General features: G+C 39.1%; 3 protein-coding genes across 7 annotated transcripts in view; all 3 read right to left on the bottom strand.

Annotated features, from left to right (window-relative positions):
- On the bottom strand, positions 1-2,180 carry LOC121889425. Its single transcript, XM_042401373.1, has 3 exons — positions 1,325-2,180; positions 493-749; positions 1-164 (listed from the first exon to the last, which is right to left on the bottom strand). Exons 1-2 carry the CDS (start codon positions 1,985-1,987, stop codon positions 504-506), a joined length of 909 nt encoding a protein of 302 aa, XP_042257307.1. The 5' UTR covers positions 1,988-2,180; the 3' UTR covers positions 1-164; positions 493-503.
- A 1,308-nt stretch (positions 2,181-3,488) lies between these two features.
- Positions 3,489-14,767, bottom strand: ankrd46b (ankyrin repeat domain 46b). Its single transcript, XM_042401512.1, has 4 exons — positions 14,643-14,767; positions 12,827-13,169; positions 6,076-6,234; positions 3,489-4,746 (listed from the first exon to the last, which is right to left on the bottom strand). The coding sequence occupies exons 2-4, from the start codon at positions 13,135-13,137 to the stop codon at positions 4,530-4,532; spliced, it is 687 nt and encodes a 228-aa protein (XP_042257446.1). The 5' UTR covers positions 13,138-13,169; positions 14,643-14,767; the 3' UTR covers positions 3,489-4,529.
- A 1,432-nt stretch (positions 14,768-16,199) lies between these two features.
- The window catches only part of col4a6 (collagen, type IV, alpha 6), a 134,266-nt gene continuing 126,208 nt past the window's right edge, over positions 16,200-24,257 (bottom strand). For all 5 annotated transcript variants that reach the window (XM_042400493.1, XM_042400492.1, XM_042400494.1 and 2 more), the window contains 15 exons: positions 24,176-24,239; positions 24,014-24,088; positions 23,353-23,460; positions 23,106-23,213; positions 22,938-23,009; positions 22,570-22,689; positions 22,356-22,472; positions 22,106-22,267; positions 21,845-21,943; positions 21,497-21,649; positions 20,897-21,013; positions 19,881-20,072; positions 19,365-19,536; positions 19,148-19,262; positions 16,200-18,725 (listed from right to left, as the gene is read on the bottom strand). In XM_042400493.1, coding sequence (XP_042256427.1) covers positions 18,465-18,725; positions 19,148-19,262; positions 19,365-19,536; positions 19,881-20,072; positions 20,897-21,013; positions 21,497-21,649; positions 21,845-21,943; positions 22,106-22,267; positions 22,356-22,472; positions 22,570-22,689; positions 22,938-23,009; positions 23,106-23,213; positions 23,353-23,460; positions 24,014-24,088; positions 24,176-24,239 — 1,935 coding nt within the window. In that variant the 3' untranslated portion in view covers positions 16,200-18,464. The remainder of the gene's footprint in view (positions 18,726-19,147; positions 19,263-19,364; positions 19,537-19,880; positions 20,073-20,896; positions 21,014-21,496; positions 21,650-21,844; positions 21,944-22,105; positions 22,268-22,355; positions 22,473-22,569; positions 22,690-22,937; positions 23,010-23,105; positions 23,214-23,352; positions 23,461-24,013; positions 24,089-24,175; positions 24,240-24,257) is intronic.

Here is a 24,257-nt window from a genome sequence, read left to right as displayed (position 1 = left end):
TCTAAAAAGACTCCAGACATTTTCAATGTAAAAAATCTTTATTATTTTTAATATGGATTACTACATGTATCCATCAAGTCTGCAGTTGTTTAGAAATAGATTTTGGTCCAGATGCCCTCTCGATCTTAGAAGATGGATGGTCCAACAGTCCATTGCCTAAAGACCTGAAAAGATAAAAAAAAAAAAAAAAAAAAAAAAAGGTTTCTGTTATCTATCAGAAAGTGTTGCCAAAACAAAACAGTCATAAAACAACATAAGACAATGTAACAACAATAACAGCTGGAGAAAACACAAAGCAGTTACAGGAAGCAGCAATCAGACCTTTGACAAGCACAGGTGATATTAATTCATGACCCTGCCAGGTAAAGTGCATTAGCAGCGTAGAAAAAAAACAGGTAATAAGACTTTATTATTTAAATTTTAAGAAGTAATGCTTTTAAAAAAATAGCAGGTAATAGTGCAGGTAAATACCAGCACTTATTTCTAACTTACATTTGGATGTCTCACCCATTGGCCTGAGCAGGACTAGTAGACTGACTGTTCAGGGGTCTCAAAGCCACATCTAGATCTCCTCGAGCACGGGGTCCTGGTGAGGCACTGGAGCAGCGGGACTTCAGGAGCCAGCCAAGCCCAATACCAACCACAATACCAACCACAAGAGCAACCACGATAGCAACTGCAAGCCAAGCGATCACAGACTCATTGGTCCAAGTTCCCGTTTGTTTCTCTTCAGTCAAGCTCTGTGTCGTCTACAAGTGTGAGAAGAGAGTGAAAGAGGAAACAGAAGCGACTTCAGTTAAACTTAAATAAAACATCTTCTTCTTTTAGGAATCAATTTGATTATTACATTAGTTGGATGAAGTATTTTTGGGTGCAAATGACATTTTAAATGATTCTACTTTTACCTTCGAACAGTATTTGGGTTTATTTAATGTTTTATTTAAGGAAATTATAAGAATTTTGTCTTCAAGTGAAATTTTTTTTTTTTTTTTGCACGGATTTGTATTCCAAACAGTATTCAGGTAAATATGCCTCAGATTTAGTGGTAACATGGTGATAATTAATGGTTGCACGGTGTAATGGGTTTTTGAGAGGTAAAACCCTCTTAAAATGGACCATAACGGTTATGGATCATAACCCAAAATGGACCTGAATTTCCTCCTTAATTAGAAAAAATCAGGTTTTCATGGTTTGTACCATTTTAAGGTGTTTTTACCCTTTAAACCCCCTAAACTGTGCGAATAATCCATAAAAGTATATCTTTATTTATTTAAATCCATCGATTAAAAACGCTTTAATAAACAAAGAGTGAGATAGGACTTACATTCAGGATGGGGCTCGTCTGTTCAGGGTTGGTAGTTAACCTCACAGCAGCGGGATTTCCTCTCTCTTTCTCCCCGTTGCTCTGCCCATAGCAGAAGTAGTCACCCCTATCCTTCAGCTCTGCCTTCTCCAAAATCAGCGAGAAATCTCCTTGTTTGCAGTCAGATGACACAGACGCTCTTCCCTCAAAGCCAGTCCCATATCTGATCTCCCCGGAGGAGCAATTCAGTTCCAACACAAGCTTTTCGTTTCTTTCCCACCTCACATATTGACCTATGTAATAGCACTTCAGTGTGGCCGTTTCCCCCTCAGTCACGGATGCTTCAGAGGCTGAAACAACATCCAGCTGGATAAATGTAATATTCTTGCCGCAGGTTAACTCATACGATCCGGTGTCAGTGTAAAATGTGCGGTTGAAGACGACGCAAGAGTTCCGACTAATAACCCTGTCTTTGTAATAGTCGGATAGAACCCATACATCTTGACGAACAGCTACTGGCCGGGTGATGTGGTCCCCCCGGTAATCCAGTTTGGCTTCTTCTCCTTTCGCACGTTTTCCAGTCGCGCAAAATGTCGCCGCGTCTCCTAAAATCACCTGCTGATGTTCTCCGAAAACAGAGCTGACAGAATAAAGAAGACAAAAAAGATAGCGCAGCGGTGCCATTGACAGTCTACTTCTGGTGCGTCAGGGGCGAAATGGTTAGCGCGAGGTTCGGTGTATGAGTGTATGACGGGACATCCGCCCCTCCGCCCCCACTTAGCTGTATGTAACACTGAAGGGGCGGAGCTGTGACACTGAAGGGCCCCTTTAGAGGCCTCTTTATGCTCTATCGGACGCTGCAGTGCTTTCTCCCTCAGCAGTTTGAAAACAGTCTGGCGGTGCGGGGGAATTCTCACCTCTTCATGCAAACAATTGATTTATCAAGAAAATAACCAACAGATTAACTGATAAGGAAAATAATGATCAGTTGCAGCCGTAAACAAATAAATCATGTTATAAAGTTTATTATTACAGATAACGATAGTAGATATAGTTTAGTTTAAATGTAGTATTTTAATGTTAAGTTGTATATGTGAATAATTACTACTATGCACAATAACTATTACTAAAGTACAACACATTGTTAAAGATGAAACCAGTAGTTTCCAACCTTTTTGGCTTTTGACGTCTTACATAAAGCAGTGTGTAGTCGGGGTCACATTTCACATGTCTATGAGTTGTTAACAGCTCCGCCAAATAGTGATTTTTCCCTCTAAACTTCTCACATGCTTTCATTTCAATAAATGTTCAAATGATCCAATATTTCACCAAAAATCAAAGATTAGAGAAAAAGTCCAAAAACTGAAAACAGATTTGTATATCAGAACTTTGTTTTTCCTTCTTTCCTCTCCCATTAATCATCTCACGACCCCTCAGATTTATCTGGTGACCCTTTGGAGGGGCCCGACCCCTAGGTTGAGAACCACTGGACTAAACTAGCTAACTGTATATAAAGTAGTTGAAACTAGCTCCACCTCCAGCAGCTACAACAGTAACATGCTGCTCTAACACTGATGCTTCACTATTAATAATCTAATGATGTCATATATAATAATATATCAGTCAGAGGGACCAAACCACTACTATTACTGCAATACTTGAACTACATCAAGCTGATAATACTTATGTACTTTTACTGCAATACTTTAATTACATCAAGCTCATAATACTTATGTACTTTTACTTCAGTAGAGACTTTTACTTGTAATGGAGTATTTTTACATCACTGTATTGCTGTGTTGGTTTCACATCTTTATTTTCTACCCATTACTTCAAATGTCTCTAAATATGGAGTCAAACTCATCAAGAACTGAGCTCTAATATTAAGTGATAACCGTCTGTGGACGTTCTGCCATAACTGTTTAGTGTTTGGACATTAATTATAATATTCAAACTGAACCTAACATGTCATAAACGTCCAAGTTTTTCATATCTGTTGATTCTCGCTTTATGGCCAACAGCTGGACTGATGTTGCACAAGAGATCCTGGTGAATTGTGGGATAAACTTTGAATACTCTGAATAGCAGGGAGAATTAAAAGTTGGTTCAGGAGAAGAAGTGATGCGCTCTGTTTTAACACTATAAGTAGTCGTCTTGTTGATTAGAATCATACATACACATGATATTATTCATTTTCCACATTAAATTAGAATTTTATTGTTATTGTACACAGAAAATCAACGGTGGAAAACCTACAACTACTAAAATATACATGGTTTACAAGGACATTGAGATAAAAATGAAAATACAACAAAACAAGTAATAATCATGAATCTGCTGCCATTATCCTACAGTTTGTAAGCACTGAGCCTAAATATGAAGTTTACAATGACACGGTAGATTTTAATGCAACAAAGCTGCATGCCTCTGGCGGGAATGTCTTAATGAACTTCTGTGAAACATGAAGCTTTCTCTCAAAAAAAGGCACACAGTCAAGGTGCTTCTCCGATCTGTACGTACGCAGAAGATACGACGTTCCTGCATCCATCGACTTTCAAAACAAAACGGTCAGAATAAGATAAGATGCAGGGTAGACGGCGAGGGTGCAGGATGTCAATAAAACATACAGTATGCGAGGAAATTAATACAGAATATGTTTGATAAATAACACAATCGAGAGATCAGACAAACGAGAAAAATAAGATACAAAACGTTGGCAATGTACAGCTTGTAACAGATCATACGGTATGAATGAAATGGAAAAAAAAAGATGTTATACAATGAAACGTCCTTATAAACTAAACAAGTGCATCATTCGTCATTTTCAAAAGCATCTTGAACTGTGATCTCATTTTAAAGGGGATATGTTACACAATATGGAAACAAGACCAACGTAATTTTCTTTATGAGTCAATGAATCAGAAGAAGAAACTGCCTGGGTCGTCCTGTCAATCACCTCACAACCCATCACACTTGCAAGTTGGTTTTTTTATGTAACTGTTTTGTTGTTTTTTTAAACTGAGGAAGTGTGTTTTGTTCTTTTGGATCGCTGCTTATTAGAAATACATTTTTTTACTAACAATACAATCTGATGTTTCCCTGTTTAGGCAATCAAGAAAAGGACAAACTCTAGGCTGCAAATAAAACAAAAATCTGAATTTCTGTTGTAGTGTAAACAGCCGAAAGCTCCTCCTTCACTACTTTCTCTCTCGTTCCTATCCTTTCCTCAGTGCACCAGCTCCAGCTGGCTGGTGGAGAAAGGCAGGACCCCGCTGACGTAGTAGGCGATGCCCAGGGAGAGGAGGGCGATGACCACCAGTAGCAGCAGGACCCTCCAGAAGCCCAGGTCCTCCACAAACTCCTGCCAGGTGGTCCTGAAGCTGGACAGGACGCCCTCGCTGCTCTGCAGGTTGGGGTTGAGTAAGGAGTGGCTCTCCATCGCACTGACAGACAAAGGAACAACTGTTAAAAAGGGGTCAACAGATAAAATCTCCTCCATCTGCCTTATAAAGGAGTTCATTTAACTCCAGACAGCCTGATGCAGGGCTGGTGATGTCACCTAATATCAATGTCACGATTAATTGTCACGTTTACCTCTGCAAAAACAAACAGAAAAACCTGGATTTAGACAGATTTATTTACCTTATTCAGTACTTAAGAACACTAAAACAGAAAGTTCATTATTATACTATAGATAGATAGATGTAAACCCCGTCAACATATTCAGCTGCTGGTAAACAAAACTAGCACACTTTGCTTGATTGTTGAAGAGCTGTAGTATTTATTTTTTGGCAAACTCCAGCTCATACTGAACATGTACTGTTGTATTTATAGTTTAGGCCTAGACTGGGCTTCTTCTGCATCAGCTTTTGTCCTCTAGTCCATCTTCTTAATCCAGCATGTATTCCCAGAACAGACTGACAATAATGTCAAATGAGTTCCCAGTCAAATGAGTTCCCAGTCAAATGCAACAATTTGCATCTCTTCAGCCTCTGATTTCCAGTCCCTTATCTGCTCCCACTTGTATTGTTTTTTTGTTTTACACAACTATCACACAAACCTCCACCCATTTCCTTTACAGTGTTTACCCTAGGTTGACTGCTTTGCCTTACATAGTGTCCTCCTTAAAAGGAGTTGCACTACCGAGAGTTTACCGGGCAACGACACAGAGGCTGACTCACTGAGAATTTTTTTTTGGCCTGCCAGGGGTTCTTGTTGACCTGGTGGCCCACCCGGTCTGTACTATTATAACCTGCTTTTTATAATTTTTTATAATTACTGATTATATTGCACTTTAAACTTTCTATTGTTATGCCTATCTAGCAGGGGTAGAATTTTTTCCATTGCACTTTGTGCAATGGAAAAAATTTAGTGCCAACTTTTCCTCCTTGTTGGTTTTTTTTTTTCATTTCCATTTTTTTTTCATTTCCATTCTTTTTCAAAGTGCAATGGAAAAGTCATGGTAGCACAAAATTTAGTGCCAACTTTTCCTTGTTGGTTTTTTTTTGTGTGCCTGAATGAACTCTCACAGCTTATGAGCAGTGAAGCGTGTTTGCTCTTGTGCTTATCGCTGTCCTCACAAAACACACAAGAGAGTATGAAAACAAACAATCCTTTTGATCATAAAACCACTGAATGACACTTTTGGATTGTGAGTCAGTTTCAAATAGTTTTAAAGCCTGTAGCCTTATTCATCTATCTAACCTGTTTGTCATTCTTTCTCACAGATTACGCCACCCAACCCCGCCCAGTCCTCTCCTCACACTGCTTACCTCTCACTGTCAGCCATCTGCATAGTTTCCAGTTTGGAGTGTGGCCCTCTGTTGAAGCCTTTCACCTCCTGCTCCTCCAGTCCCTCCAGAAGACGAATGGCGTCCTTGTTGACGCCGCGTCTCTTCGCCAGCACCAGAGGCGTCGACCCATTGTGGTTACTGTTACGGAGGAGGGATAACAAACACCGGCGCCGTTAGAATCGAGAGTCAAAGGAACTGTGCTTCGGGGAAACAAAATTCACAGATTATCATGTTTTAAAAACTGGACTTCAGCAGCCACATATACACATCTTGACACTGTACACAAAGATACACAGACAAGAATATGTATTTTAACTGCTCAATAAAATGAACTTCTTCAAGATTCGGATCATTCGTACTGAAATACAATTAAAAAGGAGACTTTCCAGGAGAAGAATGACTAGATAATCATGCAAGATATGAAACCCAGGCTAAGATAACTATTCTCTGCGTTTGTGGTTTCCTCTGAGCTGTGAAACTTCATGTAAGCTCAGAGGTTATGTGTGATTATTTTGTGGTTTGGTCCACAACTGTATGCACTAGTTAAGATAATGATCTTAAATGGGAAATAACACACTTTGTGAACTGCCAAGTGTTGATGAATTGTGTTTTTTCTGTGTAAAGAATATTAATGTACTATCTTTAGCCACTCAAGGATGTGAGTTTCAACTTTGACACAAACCTCAGACACACCTTTTGCACCAGATTTAATGGCGAGGCACTTAAAACAGTAGACTAGAGCTTTAACAATTAGTCTATCGGTCTATCAGTTGATCAACAGCAGCTATTTTGATGATTGAATAGTTGTTTTTAAAGCAAAAATGCCAAATATTTGAAAATCAACTTCTTCGAGATTCGGATAATTCATACTGAAATAAAATTAAAAAAGGAGACTTTACAGCAGAAAATGACTGTTGAAAAAATCCTCCTTCCTGCCCAGACCTAGGTGTGTGAATGCAGAAGCTCTTTAAATAACCCAATAACTGCAATAAATAACACACAACCACAACCAAAGTTTCTACAATGAGTAAACAATCATGCGAGGTAGAACACTGAAACTGATCTAACCTAACAGTCATTTATATTTTCCATAAGCTTAAACGTGTAGGTGGTTTCAAGGGTTTCAGAAGGGTCAGTAGGTCCGGCGGGGTTTTTTTAAAGCAAGAATGGCAGAAATTTGTTGGTATTGGCTTCTCAAATGTGAGGATTTGAAGCTTTTTTGTGTCATACATGACTGTAAAATGAATATCTTTGGATTTTAGAATGTTAATCAGAAGTTTGATGTAAAGTTGCAAAGATTAGTCAGTTAATCAGTCGACTGACTGATTAATCGCAAATAAATAAAATTAATCACCAACTGTTTTCGCTCATTCCAGCTTCTTAAATGTGAATATTTTCTGGTTTCTTTAGTCTTCTATGATAGTAAACTAAATATCTTTGGGTTGTGGATTGTTGGTTGGAACAAAACAAGAAATTTGGCAGATCAATCGATAATGAAAATAATCATTAGTTGCAGCTCTAAGAAAGACCGCTTATTTAGGCAGCAGGACACGGAGGGACATTAAGGTAAGATTTAGGAAAGTCCAGGATGTGTTCTCCACTACATCTGGAAGTCAAGCAATACACCCTAAAAACAAAGGTTCATCTATAGTAGAGCAACATTAAATACATGCTAATGTATGGTTCTAAAGCTTTTAGTTTAGTTTAGTTATACAATCATAACATCACAAACCTGGAGTTGTACAGAAAAACCAAACGCAACATTAACACTGAAATAAGGTTGATAGCTGGGCCATGTGCTTCAAAAGGGAGGCGGATCAAATCCCAAAGACTGAGCCTTGAGAAGGACTCGTTCATAGCAAAAGAAAATCTAGAAGACCAAACACGACGAGCTAGCCAGGATGACCCGAACTTGGGGTGAGGCTCATCATGTTGCCATGGATAGCTGGATATGACCAGATGTGCACTACCAGCTTTCAATATCTGACAGTTTTGGATACTCGGTACGTGGTACTGAAGTTCCATACCCTGCTGTTGCTGGGATTGTGGCTAGAGCTGCATTTATGTGGTACTATGACATTGCAGTCACTTCATGCAGAGGTGACGCACATGTGCTAAATATGCTTAGAGTTGTGATGACAAATCAGTGTATCCCTACAGGCCTGGTGGGCCACCAGGCCAACAAGAACCGCCGCCAGGCCAAAAAAATTTTTTTTTTAAATACTAAAAATAACGCAAAATACCCATTCTTTTGGAAATCAATAGTGTTTGGGAGCCTCTGAGCAGCGCTGTTTCAAAACGTGAGTTCACCTCTTTGTCGTTGCCTGGGAAATTCCAGGTAGCGTACCTCCTTCTTAGGAATAGGCCTTTGGGAGTAAATATCAAAGTGTTATATATCATTGGAAAATAGACGACCTAATCTGATGATATATGGAAGACTGCAGTTGTTTACTTTTTGCAAAGTGAGTGCACACGGTGACTCAAGTGAAGCCTGTAAGCCAGCAAGCTTCTGTTCCTGTTATCGCGTGATTACACCGTAAATCGGCGCTGATGGTCATAAAGGCGCCGTACAAGGTGCCTCGGAAAGCTGAGATTCTCACGGTTCAGACAAAAACAAAGCTCGACGATATCATGAACAGTTCCAAAGTTATTTCATGTTTTGTAGAACGCGGTCCAGCGTAGCGTTGAAGCTAGGTTCAGTTCCAGAGGGTTAAGTATCGTCGGCGTCATCGCCTAAACAGCTGCATGAACACATCATTACACCTTGTTATTGTGCCAACAGTTCAACTAAATCAACGTAGGTGAGGTTTAATCTACCAAATATTTACGCCACACCTTAACTGACAAAATGTTACCCGTGTAAAATATCAGAAAGGACGGGAATTCAGCTCTGTTTAGTTTCAGTTCAGTATTTTTCTTTGACCAATCCCTGACTTGTTGTCAGACATGGTTACCAAAGAATTTTCGTCCTCCGTTAAGGCGGCAAGAAAGCTCTACAGCTGCGACAATTGATTGATTAGTCGACCAACAAGAAAAGAATAAACCTTTTTGATAATCAATTAATCATTTTAGTCATTTTTTAGGCAAAAATGTCAAACATTCCTCAGTTTCAGCCAGTAATTTGTGAGGATTTGCTGGTTTTCTTGGTCTGATGTGACAGTAAACTGAATATCTCTGGATTTCCCTCATTAAAAAGCACTACTGAACTGCACTACTGAACTCACTACACAAAACCTCTTTGTGTAGTAGTTGCTATGTAGTGACTTGTAGGAATTGTGCAGTGAATGTGTAGTTTAAGTACTACTCATGACACACCAGTAGAGTTCTGCAGTAGTAATCAAGCAGAATAAGTTGAATAAATAACTTGAATAAGTTGTCAAAACACTACTGCTATACTACACAGGCTTTTAAATAGTAATCGTGTAGAGCTTCTACTACTTGCTTGTATAGTGAGTATGTAGTTACAACACTACACCGAGACTACATATATTTTAAGTAGTGATCAACAGATTTCTTTACTACTGGTTGCTTATGTAGTTAGTTGGGTGAAAGACGTGCCGCTCATTTTTTTTCTGTCCTTGAGGTTTGAATAACTTTAAAAATGTGAAAATTTCAGAATAATGTTATAATTTACTTTAAAATATCTTTTTCTTTGGGTCCCTATCTTGAAATGCCTGATTTTATTAAGTTTTGAGAGAATATTGAGAGAATAAGGGCAAAATTGTCTAAATGGTGTAACCGTAAAAGTGTAGCACCTAGAATTTAAGTTGCTGAAAAAATGTGTAATTTAGCTCTAAATGGCCTCTGAAATACATTGGCATAATCTTAAACAAGTATTTTTTAATACCAAATAATGGTAGAGAAACATAGCAGTTCTGCATATTTTTATTAATATGGGGAATCATGTCTGCCAAGTCAAACTTCTGGTATGTCAAGTGGTGTAACCACCATTTTGAAAATTTTCATGTCATCAATCATGTGACAGGATATGATGTCAAACAGAAGGACCCATGAGGACCCCAACTGCCACAAGTCAAGGTTAGTAACTCTCTCTAAAATTTGACAAAATAAAGCATTTTCAGGCCATGGTCAGGTATGATTAGATTACATGTCAAATGGTATGACCTCAGTTAAATGTTAATAAATCATAATCATCATAAAATATTCAATTTAATATGAAAAATAGTTTTAAATATTCAAACCAAGGTCAAGTGTTTACATAGCCGTCCACAATAATGCCTGCAAACTTTGTTTTCAATTTGAAATGTCAAATGTTTATTATCATTATTATTATTAATAATAATAATGATAATAATAATGTGCAGCTTGAAATGTGATCTAAAAAGAACTTTAAAATCTGTAAATGATGCTTTTAATTTCACATTTCTATAGGATAATGTACATAAGCAAGCAGTTTGTAGGTCGAAACTTGTGTATGCATGCAAACAATAAACTCTCCTCTTCTCCTGACAGATACCTCTTACAAGTACGGAAATAGTGACTCGCCACAGAGTGTGAGTTAATGCGCATCCTGCTGCAAGGGAAAATTCCCTGGCTAAAAGAAAACAAAGGCCCACTACATAAGACCCACACACGCACGCACTAATGCTTAATGTGAAAGTAAAATCAGCGATGTAGATCCCCTGAAAGGGTGAAGTATTGCATTCATCTTTTTTACTCTTAAGCTATCAAAGCAGAAAGAGACAGGAAAATATCACAAACATCCCAGTTGCAGATCTGCCCAGGAAAAAACAGGAGAAGATGAGGGAAAAGTGGAGGCAGTATCAGAGGCAGTACAGAGAGAAGAAAAGGGTGCTTGCTGATGTTTTGAACCTTACTCCTCCCTCACTGAATTCAACAGTAAATGGCAAGCTTAGTGTCCCTCGAGAGAGTAAACCTTGCTGATCATGACTATGTGCAGCCAAGTTTAGAGAGACAACAGGCATCATCAACTCCTGTAAGGGCAGTGCGGAAAAGTACCAGCAAACATAGAGCAGTGCTGAAGGAAAAGAAGGAACTTGAAAGAATGAAGGCAAAAAAAAAAAGGACAGAAAGTAAGTGAGGGAAACAAGAAGAGAGACAAAAAGAAAATTGCAGAGGAGAAAAAGGAGAGGGTAGTCAGCTTTCTCTGTAGGGACGAAAATACCTGCATGCTGTCCGTTAAAAAAGACACTGTTACAAAAAACAAAATTAAACACCAAAGGAGAGTGCTGCTTCAGTCTCTGAAAGACCTCCACACCAACTACAATACAACCGCCCTGAAACACCATGCAGTCTCATACAGACAGTTCCTCAGATACTGCCCTTTTTATGGTACTCCAGCAAAAGAGTCCGACCGAAACACCTGTGCCTGCTATGACGACCATGACAACTTTAAAATGATTGTTGACAAGCTCTGTCAGAAAAGCATTTTGTTGACTAACAGCATTTCGGATCTCCTGGAAGCAATTGTTTGTGACGCGGCCAACCAGAAGCGTGTGAGGTGGGAGAGGATTGTTGTTACAGAGGAGGAGAAAACATCTGCAAAATATCAAAAGATTGATAAGAGTGGCAGGATGGCAGACCTTCTCAGTCTCCTGAACAAGCAGCTGGACGCCTTCACTCGCCATCAGTTTAAATGGCTGCACCAGACCAGGTCCCTAAGAGGAGTTTAGAGGATGTTTTTGATTTGGACATCATTCCAACCCTTATTTGTCACTGACCTCATTATTACTCACAAATTCTGACCAGTTTCATTTCAAGAAGCTATATAACCGTTTTAGAGAAGACGAAGTGAAAGTAATTTCTCATATAGATATCTCATGGGAGATGGTCATGGAAGATACGTAAACTGTTAATCCACGGATCGCTTATATGCATTTAGAAGAGAGAATGCTCAGCAAAGAACAACTTTTGTGGTGTTTGAAAGTAAGTAGGCCACCTTATCTCAGTTCTAAACACCTTAATTATACCATGCACGTGTAGGCTAGCTACACTTGTTGTCATGTTTTCTTATGTGTCTGTCCTTAAAGGACTACCACATGTAGTAGATTCACTACAACGTGTGCTGGAAACTGATCAGTGGTCTGCTGACCTTGCTTCTCACAAAGTGAGAGCTTGTACAGAGTAGCTTGAGCAGAAAGATGTGCAACATTCATAAAGCAGATCCAAGGCAATTAATAATTAAGTAAATTATTATGAGGACAAAGCCTTTAAAAAAGGCCCCAAACAAAAAAGTAATGTAATTGTGTAGAAATGCAATAAAATGTGATAATTCATTCTATATATGATTTCTGAAGTGTAAATTACAGGACAATATTCAGTCCATTTAATAAAATTTGTTGAAATAAAGCTTGTGTATAAGCTCACTCTTGTTTGATAAGAATAAATTATATGCAAATTAACAAAGCATGATATGATACTGAATAGGAAAATGTGTCTGTTTTCAATACTAATTCAGAGTTTGTGTAGAAATGAAAAGAAATGCAACATTACACATACACTATGCAGGTAGTTCAATAGGTATTGTGAAGGCATACAGCAGTACTTGTGTAGACATGAAGTAAAGAAAAATTTAAAAAATTCGTTACTACTGAAATGACTACATTATACAGTTTGCTACTCATCTCAATGGCATTTAGTACTAATCTATTGAGATGTTACCTCAGACTTTAGGAAACTGTGACCAATATCTTTCAATGTAGATTCTGCAGATGAATCACTAATGAAAAGGACACAATATATCTCTCACCAGATATCAATCTTCAGCCCGTTGGACACCAGGAACTGTATAGTATCCACATGTCCACACAGATGCAGCGCCGTATTCCCTTGATAATCCGTCGCCAACAGATCGGCCCCGAACTTGTGCAGGAGGCGACATATGTCTACGTTCCCCCGGGCGGCGGCTAGGTGCAGGCCGGTGCGGCCCCGGTTGTCGCGGATGTTGGGGTCGCATCCGGTCTCGAGGAGCCTCTTGGCGAATGGCAGGTCTCCATCAATGCAGGCCTGCAGCAGAGGCACGTTGGTCTGCGACGAGTCGTTGATGAAGACATAGGACATGTCCGAGTGGGTATCAGAAAATTCCAGCGTACCTGGATTACGGATCAAGCAGGAAAACAGGAGAAAATGATTCAGTATCACAAATATACACTTAATTTACTATTTTAATGTACTCAGTTGTCAGTAAAGTGTAATAAATCCGCATGATATTGTAGCTCAAGACCAGGTTTTACAAGAAATAAGTGAATTAGAGTCAGATTGAAAGAGTATGAGTAAGAGTGAAACATGATATTGGTGATTAAGCGCACACAAGAGGCTACAAAGTGGTTTCCGTATACAGTCATCAGTGTGAACAAAGTAACTTTCCCAAGAGACTGCTGCATAACATAACATCAAGAGGTTTCAAGAGCCATTTAATAGTGCCAAAGCAAAATTAGGCTTTAAATAGTCTGTTCAGCACATAAATAAACAAAGTGCCTCAAGTGATGTTATTACGGGTGAGTGTTGATGCATGTAATCGAGAACCTCGATCTATCTTAATATTTTACCATAGTGGTTACTTACATGATACAGTTGAAACAATTGGTGGCTTAATCCATTAACTAACCATTTTGATTATTGGTTCATCATTTCCCTATTTTGTTTTGTAGTCTATTAATTGAATTCTCTGATTCCAGCTTCTCAAATGTGAATATTTTCTGGTTTCTTTAGTCTTCTTTGATATTAAACTGAACATCTTTGTGTTGTGGATTGTTTGTCAGAACAAAACAAGACATTAGAGGATGTCATATCGGGCTTTGGGAAACAGTGATTGACATTTTACACCATTTTATAGACCAAAAGACTAATCGTGAAAATAATCGATAATGAAAGTGTGTAGTGATGACAACAGAGATCAAAATACTTTCAAAACTTAGTGAGACTAAAACCTGTGTAATATTTTATTCAACTTTCATCATTTCGCCTTTTCTGTACAATCGACGCTTTGCTTTGAGTGTAAATGACCCTGAAAAACTGCATAAGTTAGCGTTGTAAAGCTTTTTTAAGCTATTACATCAACTATTGTTATATGTTACCAGTATTTCCTTTCACTTGCACATGTATCACATTAAATCAACAGCAAAAATGACCTGTGACAGCGTGAATCCTGCAAGTAACACTTACTTTTAAGACGACATAACAAAACAGTGTCAATTTTTGGTGAACGTTTAGCTATAGATTTATGTTGACAAAGCGTTAAAACGTTACAGTATGTGATAGTTAGCTAGCTGTAGCTGCAACGACACGCTTTAGCACACAATAATGAAGAGGAAAACAACACTGGATCAATACACATCATGTTTTCATGAGCAACTTCACAAATTGTTTCAGAATGACGCATTAAATAGCTGCTAACGTTTATAACGATGATAACATTAGCTGAGAAGCTAGGAGAGCTAACGTTAGCTTCAAAGCTATCGTAGCCCAGCTGACACATATTTATGTGATTTAACGACTGTAGAAACGCGCACGTACAATTAACTTGTACTTTACACGATATGTTGGCTGCCAGTTGTATTAGTCACCTGTTAATATGGTCCAATTCAGCCGAAAAAATATATACTTCGCTTTCTTCGAGCTAATGCTACGTGCAGTCTGCGATGTTTTTTTTTTCCTAGGATGGCGAAGTCATGACCCGCTCTACTCTGCCTCTGATTGGCTTACCCTGATAATCTTACCCCTCATGTCTAAACCTGACCAACCCGATCAACGAAGGTAACGAATACTAGCCAATCAGAGGCAGAGTAGGGCGGGATATGACTTCACCTTCCTAGGAAAAAAATGGCTTGTTGTTGTTGTGACGTTAGTTTCTTTTTACGGGTTTTGTCGCCATCTAGTGGTGCGTATTGTGTACTAGCATTAAACTATCGATACACATTAATGTTTCAGTAAATGTTGTATTTCAGTTCACAACAGTGGTGGAAACACCAAAGTACATTTACTAAAGTACTGTACTTAAGTACAGTTTTGAGGTACTTGTACTTTACTTGAGTATTTCCATTTTATGCTACTTTATACTTCAACTCCACTACATTTCAGAGGGAACTATTGTACTTTCTACTCCGCTACATTTATCTGACAGCTTTGGTTACTTTTCAGATGAAGATTGTTAAACTGAAACCAGTGGTTTCCAACCTTTTTGGCTTTTGACGTCTTACAAAAAGGCAGTGTGTAGTCAGGGTCACATTTCAGATGTCTATGAGATGCTCTCCTTGGCAAACTTCCTGGTTACCTTATGTCTAATAATTAACTATAGTTATAGTTCACACCACACTATAGGTCCCAAAACTATTTGAAAATCAAAATGTAAGCACTGAGCTTATAAACATTTTGCTTCACACAAGTGTAACAACTTGCAGAGGATAGTAAAGTTAGATGAGCTAGCTTTTAGCTGACATGGAGCAGTGTGAATGTGTGTTTTAATGAGCTTTAACTTTTATTTGCATATATTTTATTGCCTTAATATGTTTCATATTACGTGTTTTATTGCTTATATATATTCATTTAATTGTGATTCTGATATTTTATATGGCTTATCTGTTCATATTTGCTTTTTATATTTGCAGATTATGTTTATTGTTTGTTATCAGTGCTTCCTTGAAAAAGAGAGCTTGCTCTCAGTGGCCTACCCAGTATAAATAAAGGTTTGAATGAATGAATGAATGAATCACATTCTGACATTCTCTGTGAGGTATTAAAGTTTTGCAGGCTTCCATTCATTGTCTTCTACAGTATGAGATATCATGTCATAGGTTACTTAAACGTCTGATATTTGATAGATGTTTGGTTGTAAACAAAAAGGTAGTTAAATAAAAAGGTATCAAGCTACAAGTTGTTAATGTTTTTAATTTGGTTAAGCTAAGTAAACAGATCTCAAGCATTATCTTTACACTAACTTGAGCACAACAAAACACATGAAACCACATGTAACATTCTCAGTGAGGGTTACATGTACAAACAGAAGACATCAGAAACACCTGCTGGCACCATGAAAATACTGATTTCATCTTTGAATCCACTTCAAACGTTTCTCATTGTCTTGCGTATAATAATAAAAATAATTCTGCATTAGGAAACTCCAGTTATTTTTGAAACTTTATTTCAAAGTGTGTGAGCACAGAAATACACATTACATTAACAGACATGTAATTACCATTTTTTGTTATCGGTCCTCTTTGAGGAAAAACTGCATTTCTTTTCTGTCACTCCAGGCACTTACAGTATGTTGCTGCGTAAAAGATTTGTTGGTTTTGAAACATGGGGTAAAGACCAAACAGACGATAAAAACAGTTGTTATGTCTGCTAAATCAGAATGAATATATTTTCCATATAAAACATAATCCTAAAAAGGCATTTTTTTTGTCATAATATTTAATGTACACATCATTATCTTCCCATTCCCTCCCATCTCAGTAAATAAAACCAGGGGATAGTATCGTGACTTAGGTCAAATAATTACAATCTAGATCACAAAACAACATATGCAGACAAAAAAAAAAGAAAATAGAAAAGTAAAATGTGACATAGTAATAAAATCAGGGCTACCACCAGAGAGACAGAGCTATGTGCTAGACACAGTGGTCATAGTGGTTACATAATGGTCACCCAGTAGCTTTCACTGTCCAAGGATAATGAGAGAAGACTGATATTAACCAGTTTCACTCGTTTTCATATGTTTAAATGTATAAAAATGATAAATTCTGATAAATCATACCATGTATTTTCCTATTTCTGCAGCAGAGTATTCAGCAGTCACACTTAAGGCTGCAAAAATCTCACTTTAGAGGCAGAAAATAATAAGACTTCTTCCTATGTTTCATCCGAGGACAGTGAAATGACACAGAGACTGGAAAAAAAATCTAAATAAAACAAGGAGCTAACAGCATTTTTAGACTTTTGCTCTAACATACTTGCTGGGAAATACAGTAAGCACTATGTACAGCAACAATTAACAATCTATCAGGCAGCGTGTGTTGTGTTTGATTACTTCCTGTTGAAAATCTAGTGAAAACAAAGCGTTTTAATGGGATTTTAATAAAAGTATTTTGGTCACAATATAACAATGAAAGCCTGTGAAAGTGAAAATGGAGACATGTGCCCCCTTGAGTTGACTTGTTTATTGTTTTAACCCATTGTAGGAGTTCACATCAGTGCAATATATATATATATATGTATATATATGTATGAATGGGTGGCCTCATTCAAGTCATTCATCCCTGGAGTTAGCTTCTTTTTTTTTTGGAGATTTTGTTTCAGCAATATTGAGGAAAAGTGCTGGTTTGCCTTTTTCATTCATTGCAAGCTGTTTAACAAGCGCGTAATGTTACATGTTGCCTTTCAAGTCGACTGTCAGGGTTTTTCGTAGCACCAAAGAGTCACATCGTGAAATGTACAGGGAACACAGGCGTGTAAAACATGTAAAATGTATAGTAAAGTTAAAGGACTGTACTGGTAATTTTGCATGTTTTGGCACAATAATGAAATCATGCATATATTATATTATCGAGGGGCATTTTGCAAAGTGAACTGAAGTATACATGAATGAGGTTAAATTACTGTCACAATCTAAAACAGTAAAGGGTATTTATGAGTTAATTTAACCTCATAAATGACAAATCAAATCATATAAAACATGCAAATTCACCAGTGCAGTAACTGCTGAGGGCACAGCTTTTAAGAAAAACATAAACTGTAACGTAAATGCAACAGAAGCAACGTTTTACGGTGGCCATTTCACTAAATATATCTGAATCAGGCGAGGTTAACATCCACTTCAGTTAAATCAGTTCAGAAAAAGAATGTAACTAACTGTAGATTTTATTTACCTGTAAGATAAAACAAGCTTTTCAGTGTTGCTGCTATTTGATTTTGCTCTCTGAACTGACTCAGCTGACGCAGACGTCCAGCCCTGATGATGTGTAAGCGGTGCAGTGCTATCCGAAGGGGTGGCACTCTCCGAGGTAGCCGAGAATGACTCTCGCCAAAACCGTAATGAGAAGAGACATAAAATAAACACAAAGAACATAAACAATAGCACCATTGTCAGTGATAATCTAGAGAAGAGCAATCACACCAGGGCCCTTCTCTTTCCATTTCCTCCCTCCTACTCTTTTTGCGTCTTTTTTTTTTAATAAGCCATTCATTCCTAAAGGGGATCAAAAAAAAAGGGGGGGGCTGACGTTGCTCGACTCAATACTGAAACCACCAGTGAAGCAGGAGAGGGGCTCTTTTTCAGTCACATGTTCTTGTTTTCATAGATTTCTTTCCAACACCTCTCTTTCTTTTCTTTGAGGTGTTACTATATCACCTCCCGATGTTTCCCTCCCTCAATCCTTCACCTCCTCCTACTACAAGAACTTGCTGCAGACTTGGCAGCGGCTGACTTTGATGCGCTCCTGGCCTTCCTTCAGGGTCTCCTGCCCTGGTGAATAGAGGAACTCCTGGCTGGGTTCCACGGTGGTTAGCCAGAAGCTGTACTTATTGGCAAAGTAGTGGCAGGTGCCCTTGGCTCCGTTGCACTCGATGAACGGTGTAGCACGGAAATCTTCCAGGCAGGAGCCGGGAGACACCAGGGACTGACCGCCGCCCTCAGCGCCAGCTGCTGTGTGCTGTGTTGGACAGAGGGGGAAATATTCAAGAGAGTTAATGACTTATTTCATTCAACAATACCTTTCATGTTGCTGCTGCAGGAGAGCAAAATGTAGAACTTTAGATTTTAGAGCAAATGTAAAAGTCCTCAATTTATTTCCTGGCTGTTTTATAAGAATGCTTTATCAAATAGTGGACATTTTATTTGAAATTGATCTCTTCAGCTGCAGTTTCTACATTTATTAAAACAAAGAAAACTTCAAATGTGAGTTTTTAATCCTAGTGGGACCTGTGTAGCTGCCTAACTAAATGTTTGCACCTCGTCAGCTGCCTCACAGTTACACTTTGTGTGTATATGCTGGTATTTGCTTGAAGCGCTGTATTCCTGAGAAATTTCAGTTTTATTTCTAGAGAGATCTAGAGTCTTTAGTTTATCACTTACCATGAGGAAGGAGTATCCTATCCAGAGACTCCTCCAGCCGGCGGGGCAGTTGGGAATGGTCGTGTCCTGACTGTGGACCGCTACAGCCTGAGATGGAGCCTCACACACTGAACACCTGGATGGAACAGGAAGTATACAAAAACAGACATTGGTCTTTTAATATTTGTTGTTTGGAGTCCCAGATGGCTGTTGGGAGTTCACTGAGCCAAAACAGTACCTGCTGATGTAAGGTTGTATCTGCCCCTCGGACACGGGCATCATGGGTATGGGTGCAGTTGTGGAGAGCCAGTAGGATTTGTCATTGCGGCTGGCGTAATAGCAGACCTCGTTGGGGGAGCAGTAGAGGAAGGGGATGGTGCTGAATCTGGGGAGGCAGGACCCTGGCTGACCTGGAGAGACAGACAGAGACAGAGAGAGAGAGAAGTTAAACGTAAACGAAGTAAAACTTTAAAAGACGAGATTTTGATCAGATGTTACTTTAAAAGTTCACTTTGTAGCCTCTACTTCTGCCAGTATTTAGGATGTTAAAATATTAGATATTTAACTTCTTTGCTTTTCTTTGCCTTACTGAAGGAGATGAGGAGACAGGATGGAGCTGTGCCAGACAGTTTCTAGTCTTATCATAGATTCAGCGGTTGCTACTGGTCACTTATCAAGGTTGATAAAGGAATACGACAAATTCACACTTCCGTAATGACACACTGGCGACTGAACATTAAAAATTCTTCCATACCGAGGTCCTGGTTGTGTGCCTTCTCCTGTCCTTCCACGTACAGCAGGCTGTATCCCTCCCACAGCTGGGCCATGCCCAGAGGACACATGGGAACCTGGGAGTTCTGGCTGTGCTTCACCAAAGTGAAGCCGATATCGACGCTGCGGCCGACGCCGCCGGCAGGACCGGGACGACCGACTGCACCGGGGCGACCTGAGGAGGAAGAAACAAGTTGTGTAACAGCTGTTAGAGGGGCCAGTAGTGTTTTTCTTTTACATGTTAATGTAATAATAGTCCAGTACAATAATGGCGCGGGGAGATAAATGGCTTAAAAGATGGTTTTTAAGTGTTTTCAGAAGCTCTATTGTTGTTTTTAATGGTGATATACTGGATAGTAAATGTTACATTACAAACAGTGAATAAAATGAGTTGTGGTATCAAAATAGTTGAGTAAAAATAAAACATTTTTTTTGTTAATAGTCAACCAATGTCTAGGCTGCAAGAAATAAATAATGAATGACTTTCTAAAGATAAAACAGCATTTTAACCAAAATTAAAGCATCATTGGCATCCATTTTTTTACAATTCACATCTTAGAAACAATTTTTAGGACATTTTTCTGTTGGATAAGTAATTAACCAACTAAATTACATTATTACATAATGTTTTACATTTGTCAAAATGTATTGCAAAGTCACTATAATTGGTTAAACATTTAGTAAAACTTTACATTAACAGGACATATGCAGTCAGACATATTTTTATTTAAGAACAATGTAATAACTAAGATTTCTTCCTCTATCAGTCACTATCAGTGTCATATTATAAAATAAAAATATTAAACTTTATAAAGTGATAATGACAAGTGTATATGTAATAGTTTGAGTCTATAATTAAATATAAACAGGTTTTATTATGTTTTCTATCAACTTTAGAGGAAAGCTGTGTCAATATTTGTTATTAGTTGCATTAAGATCTGAGACAAAATAGCTGGAAATAAGCTGAGAAAAACACAGACAGACACACAGACCGCTGACCTTGTTCTCCACTGGGTCCAGGGAAACCAGGGGGTCCGCCGTCACCAATTGGTCCGGGCAGACCAACAGAGCCAGTCCTGCCCAGTTTACCCACAGCGCCAGGACGACCCTTAGGACCTGAAGCAGAGAGTATTTTACATAGATTTAACAGAGGCTAATTTACCAAAGACAGGCACTTCTGTGTTTTATTAATGACTGTGCTGGGGTTCATCTACTGCACGTACTGAATGAAAAAACCAGTGTGTAGGTTTGTAACAAGCAGCAACTACCATGACGTGAGGCTGAATAGATGTGGAAGTCTCTTAAAGTGTAATGCCACTGATGGCCACTAGCTGCTGGCTCCAATTGACTTCCATTCAAAAAGCATCAACTTCTCTCTAGAAATACTGTATCAATATATTTTTTCAGCAAGTCATTATGGTCTCAATTGTGAATTTGGACACTCTTATAAGTGTGCTAATATGATTTGAAGACTTATAGTGTCTGATTCTTAGAGGCAAATGTGATAGGATTTTTATACGCAATTATGAGAAATTAACATTTTTGGCATTATTCTTTAATAGTGTCCTCCACATGGCAAAGATTATTCAAAATACTCACCTGGACGTCCAGGCAATCCAGACTGGCCGGGCCCTCCGGGGGTACCAGGAAGTCCGCTTTCACCGGGAATTCCCATGTCTCCGAATTTTTGCTCATAGGGTGGAAGTGGCAAATTAAGAACGATGCCGGGGGGACCCTTACCACCAGAAGGGCCTGGAGAGGAAGGGATAAGGAAAGAGAAGGATGGAAGAAAGGGGGAGATGGACAAGTTGAAGAATTGAAAGAAGAGAAGGAGGTATTAGAGAAATAAATGTGTTTGTTCATAATGGATCAAATAAGGTAGCAGTAAACTGCACTAATTTCCTGTACTGTCACGATCCACCTGTGGAAAGACTGAAGTCCTCTTACCTCTTAATCCCTTGGGTCCTTTGAGTCCATAGTAGCCAGAGTCACCAGGCAAACCTTTGAGACCAGTTCCTCCGCTGTAACCACTGTCACCTTGCTCTCCTGAAACGCAAAAATACAATATTATATTTCATCTTATTTTTTAGAGAATGTGTCTCTCTATTTTCTGCAAAACAAATAATTGATACTGTCTACAGGCAAAAGAGAAAACATTTGGGTTCATGTCATGTCTTTGTTTAAAGCCTGAATGACGATATACTTCACCTTTGAAACCAGGGCTGCCGGGGAGTCCGGAGCCTCCAGGGATTCCTGAATCTCCTTTCCTGCCGGGGGATCCTGGGAAGCCTGGGAGCCCATTGTCACCTCTGTCTCCCTGGGCTGTGCCTGGACCAGGTGGCCCTGGAGGACCTGTAGGACCACGGAAACCTGGAGAAGAAAGGAGACACAGGTTAGAGAAAGAAAGAAGTTGAGGAGAGGAAAGTAAAGGTAAGTGGGTTAGAGGAAATGTATTTACCATACTCTCCATCCAAACCAGGAAGGCCTGAGTCTCCCATAGGTCCGGGAATGTCTGAGCCCACAGTCTCACCAGGAGGTCCGGGCCGACCAGGGAACCCTGGGGATCCAGGAGCACCTGACACACACACACAAACACACACCGGCAGTGATTTGTTTGATTTTATTTCATGTTTATTCCATTAGTGCTTTCCTGTCTTTGGAGTATGTCTAACCTTGGTTTCCTCTCTCTCCCTTCGCTCCGGGGAAGCCAGGACCTCCACCGTAGGAGACACCTCTCTCTCCCTTCGCCCCAGGAAAACCAGGGGAACCTGGGGGACCTCCTCCACTCCCACCTGGAACCAAAGGCACCAAAACCTTACATCATTTCTAGAAATTATTTATAGAGGACAAAACTAACAGGCCATGAGTTCTTCTTCAACTTTCAACTGATCCTTATCTTACACAACTTTATAACAATGTTCAGGTTTTGTAAAATTTTAGGGTTCTTGCTTGAAGCACAGTGACCTTCTTCATACTCGTCAGAAGGATAAAAACAGCTTTGGAAAATGCACTATTAGAATCTGGTATATGAAGTCATTACCTGGGGTTCCAGCGAGTCCTTTAGGTCCACCAAGGCCATTAAGTCCATCCAAACCAGGGGGTCCTGGCAAACCTGCAAAAAGCACAACAAAATGAATGTGTTTGTGTGTATCCTTTGCTGTCATTTGTAAACAGAAAGTGGTCGTGCATTATTGTTTTTTTTCCTCACCTTTGGTTCCAGGTCCTCCAGAACTTCCAGGTAGGCCAGGAGGTCCATCTTGTCCTTTTCCTCCTGGGTAGCCGGGCAGACCCTTTGGTCCGGGGAAACCAGGGGAGCCTGCAGAGAGGATGAGGTAAGCATGTTAATTTCCTGACTGTGGCTTCCTCAGAATGTGACTCCCTCTGCTGATTTGACAGAAATGTGAGGGTTTTTCTTAAAATTCAGATGTTTGTCCTTGGAGCTTCGCCTGTCTCACCCATTATTCCAGGCCGTCCTGCTTCACCAGGAGCTCCCTTGGCTCCAGGGAAACCTGGACCTCCTGGAAAGCCGTTGTCACCAGAGGTGCCATCCCTGCCAGGGCCACCTGGAGAGAGACAATCAATCTGATAGGTAAGACATCTTTTTAGGATGTATCAGATGTTTTAAAACTTAAAGATAAATCAATGGAGACCACCCCTTTGCCAAAATGTTGGCAAAACATAGCAAGATAGTGATCTAGTTGGTTTTGTATGTTAACTCCACCTAACAAAAAACAATGAAAGGTAAGAAATTAGATTTTGAGAATCTGACACCCTTTGATACGGCCTTATACGATATCATATACAGTATGTTTCCAATATTGAAGAGGCATCTCCAACATTTCTGTGGAAATTGAACATACAGAAACTGAAATCCAAATGGAAAAAAGAGGAATAAAAACCATTAAAATGTAGTTGTATGTAATAAGATAAAAACAAAAACACATAATAGCTGACACTAGTCTAGGCACACACTTTTTCACCATTTCTTGCTTTCTAAATAATGTTAAGAGCAGTTTAAAGGTACGATTCTTGGTCAGTCTACAGGAAACAGAACTATATTTGGGTAAGGTATGTGGTTTTTATCATGACCAAACACATTAGGTCATTATGTCTTACCTGGGTAGCCTGAATCTCCTTGCAAGCCTTTAGCTCCTGGACTTCCAGGATACACATAAGTGTCTCCGGGTATACCTGAGGAACAAAAATGAGTCAATGGATGGATTTATATGACTGAATGCATAGATTTTTTTGTGTGTGTGGTCTGTTATTTATACTCACCTTTGCCGCCAGGAAGACCAGATTCTCCAGGGCTGCCAGAGAAACCAGGTGCACCATCATCACCCTTAAAGAAACCATCAGA

This window comes from Thunnus maccoyii, chromosome 22 (assembly GCF_910596095.1).
Source record: "Thunnus maccoyii chromosome 22, fThuMac1.1, whole genome shotgun sequence".
Lineage (NCBI taxonomy): Eukaryota > Metazoa > Chordata > Actinopteri > Scombriformes > Scombridae > Thunnus > Thunnus maccoyii.
The sequence above is the reverse complement of the archived record's forward strand: the minus strand, read 5'-3'. Positions and strand labels throughout refer to the sequence as shown.

Coding starts and splice junctions, on each gene's coding strand:
- LOC121889425 (XM_042401373.1), bottom strand. CDS start 1,987: ATGGCACCGCTGCGCTATCTTTTTTGTCTTCTTTATTCTGTCAGCTCT. Junction 750..1,324: donor AGACGAGCCCCATCCTGAAT/GTAAGTCCTATC, acceptor TCACACTTGTAG/ACGACACAGAGCTTGACTGA.
- ankrd46b (XM_042401512.1), bottom strand. CDS start 13,137: ATGTCCTATGTCTTCATCAACGACTCGTCGCAGACCAACGTGCCTCTG. Junction 6,235..12,826: donor GGGCTGAAGATTGATATCTG/GTGAGAGATATA, acceptor CCTCCGTAACAG/TAACCACAATGGGTCGACGC. Junction 4,747..6,075: donor CAGATGGCTGACAGTGAGAG/GTAAGCAGTGTG, acceptor TTTGTCTGTCAG/TGCGATGGAGAGCCACTCCT.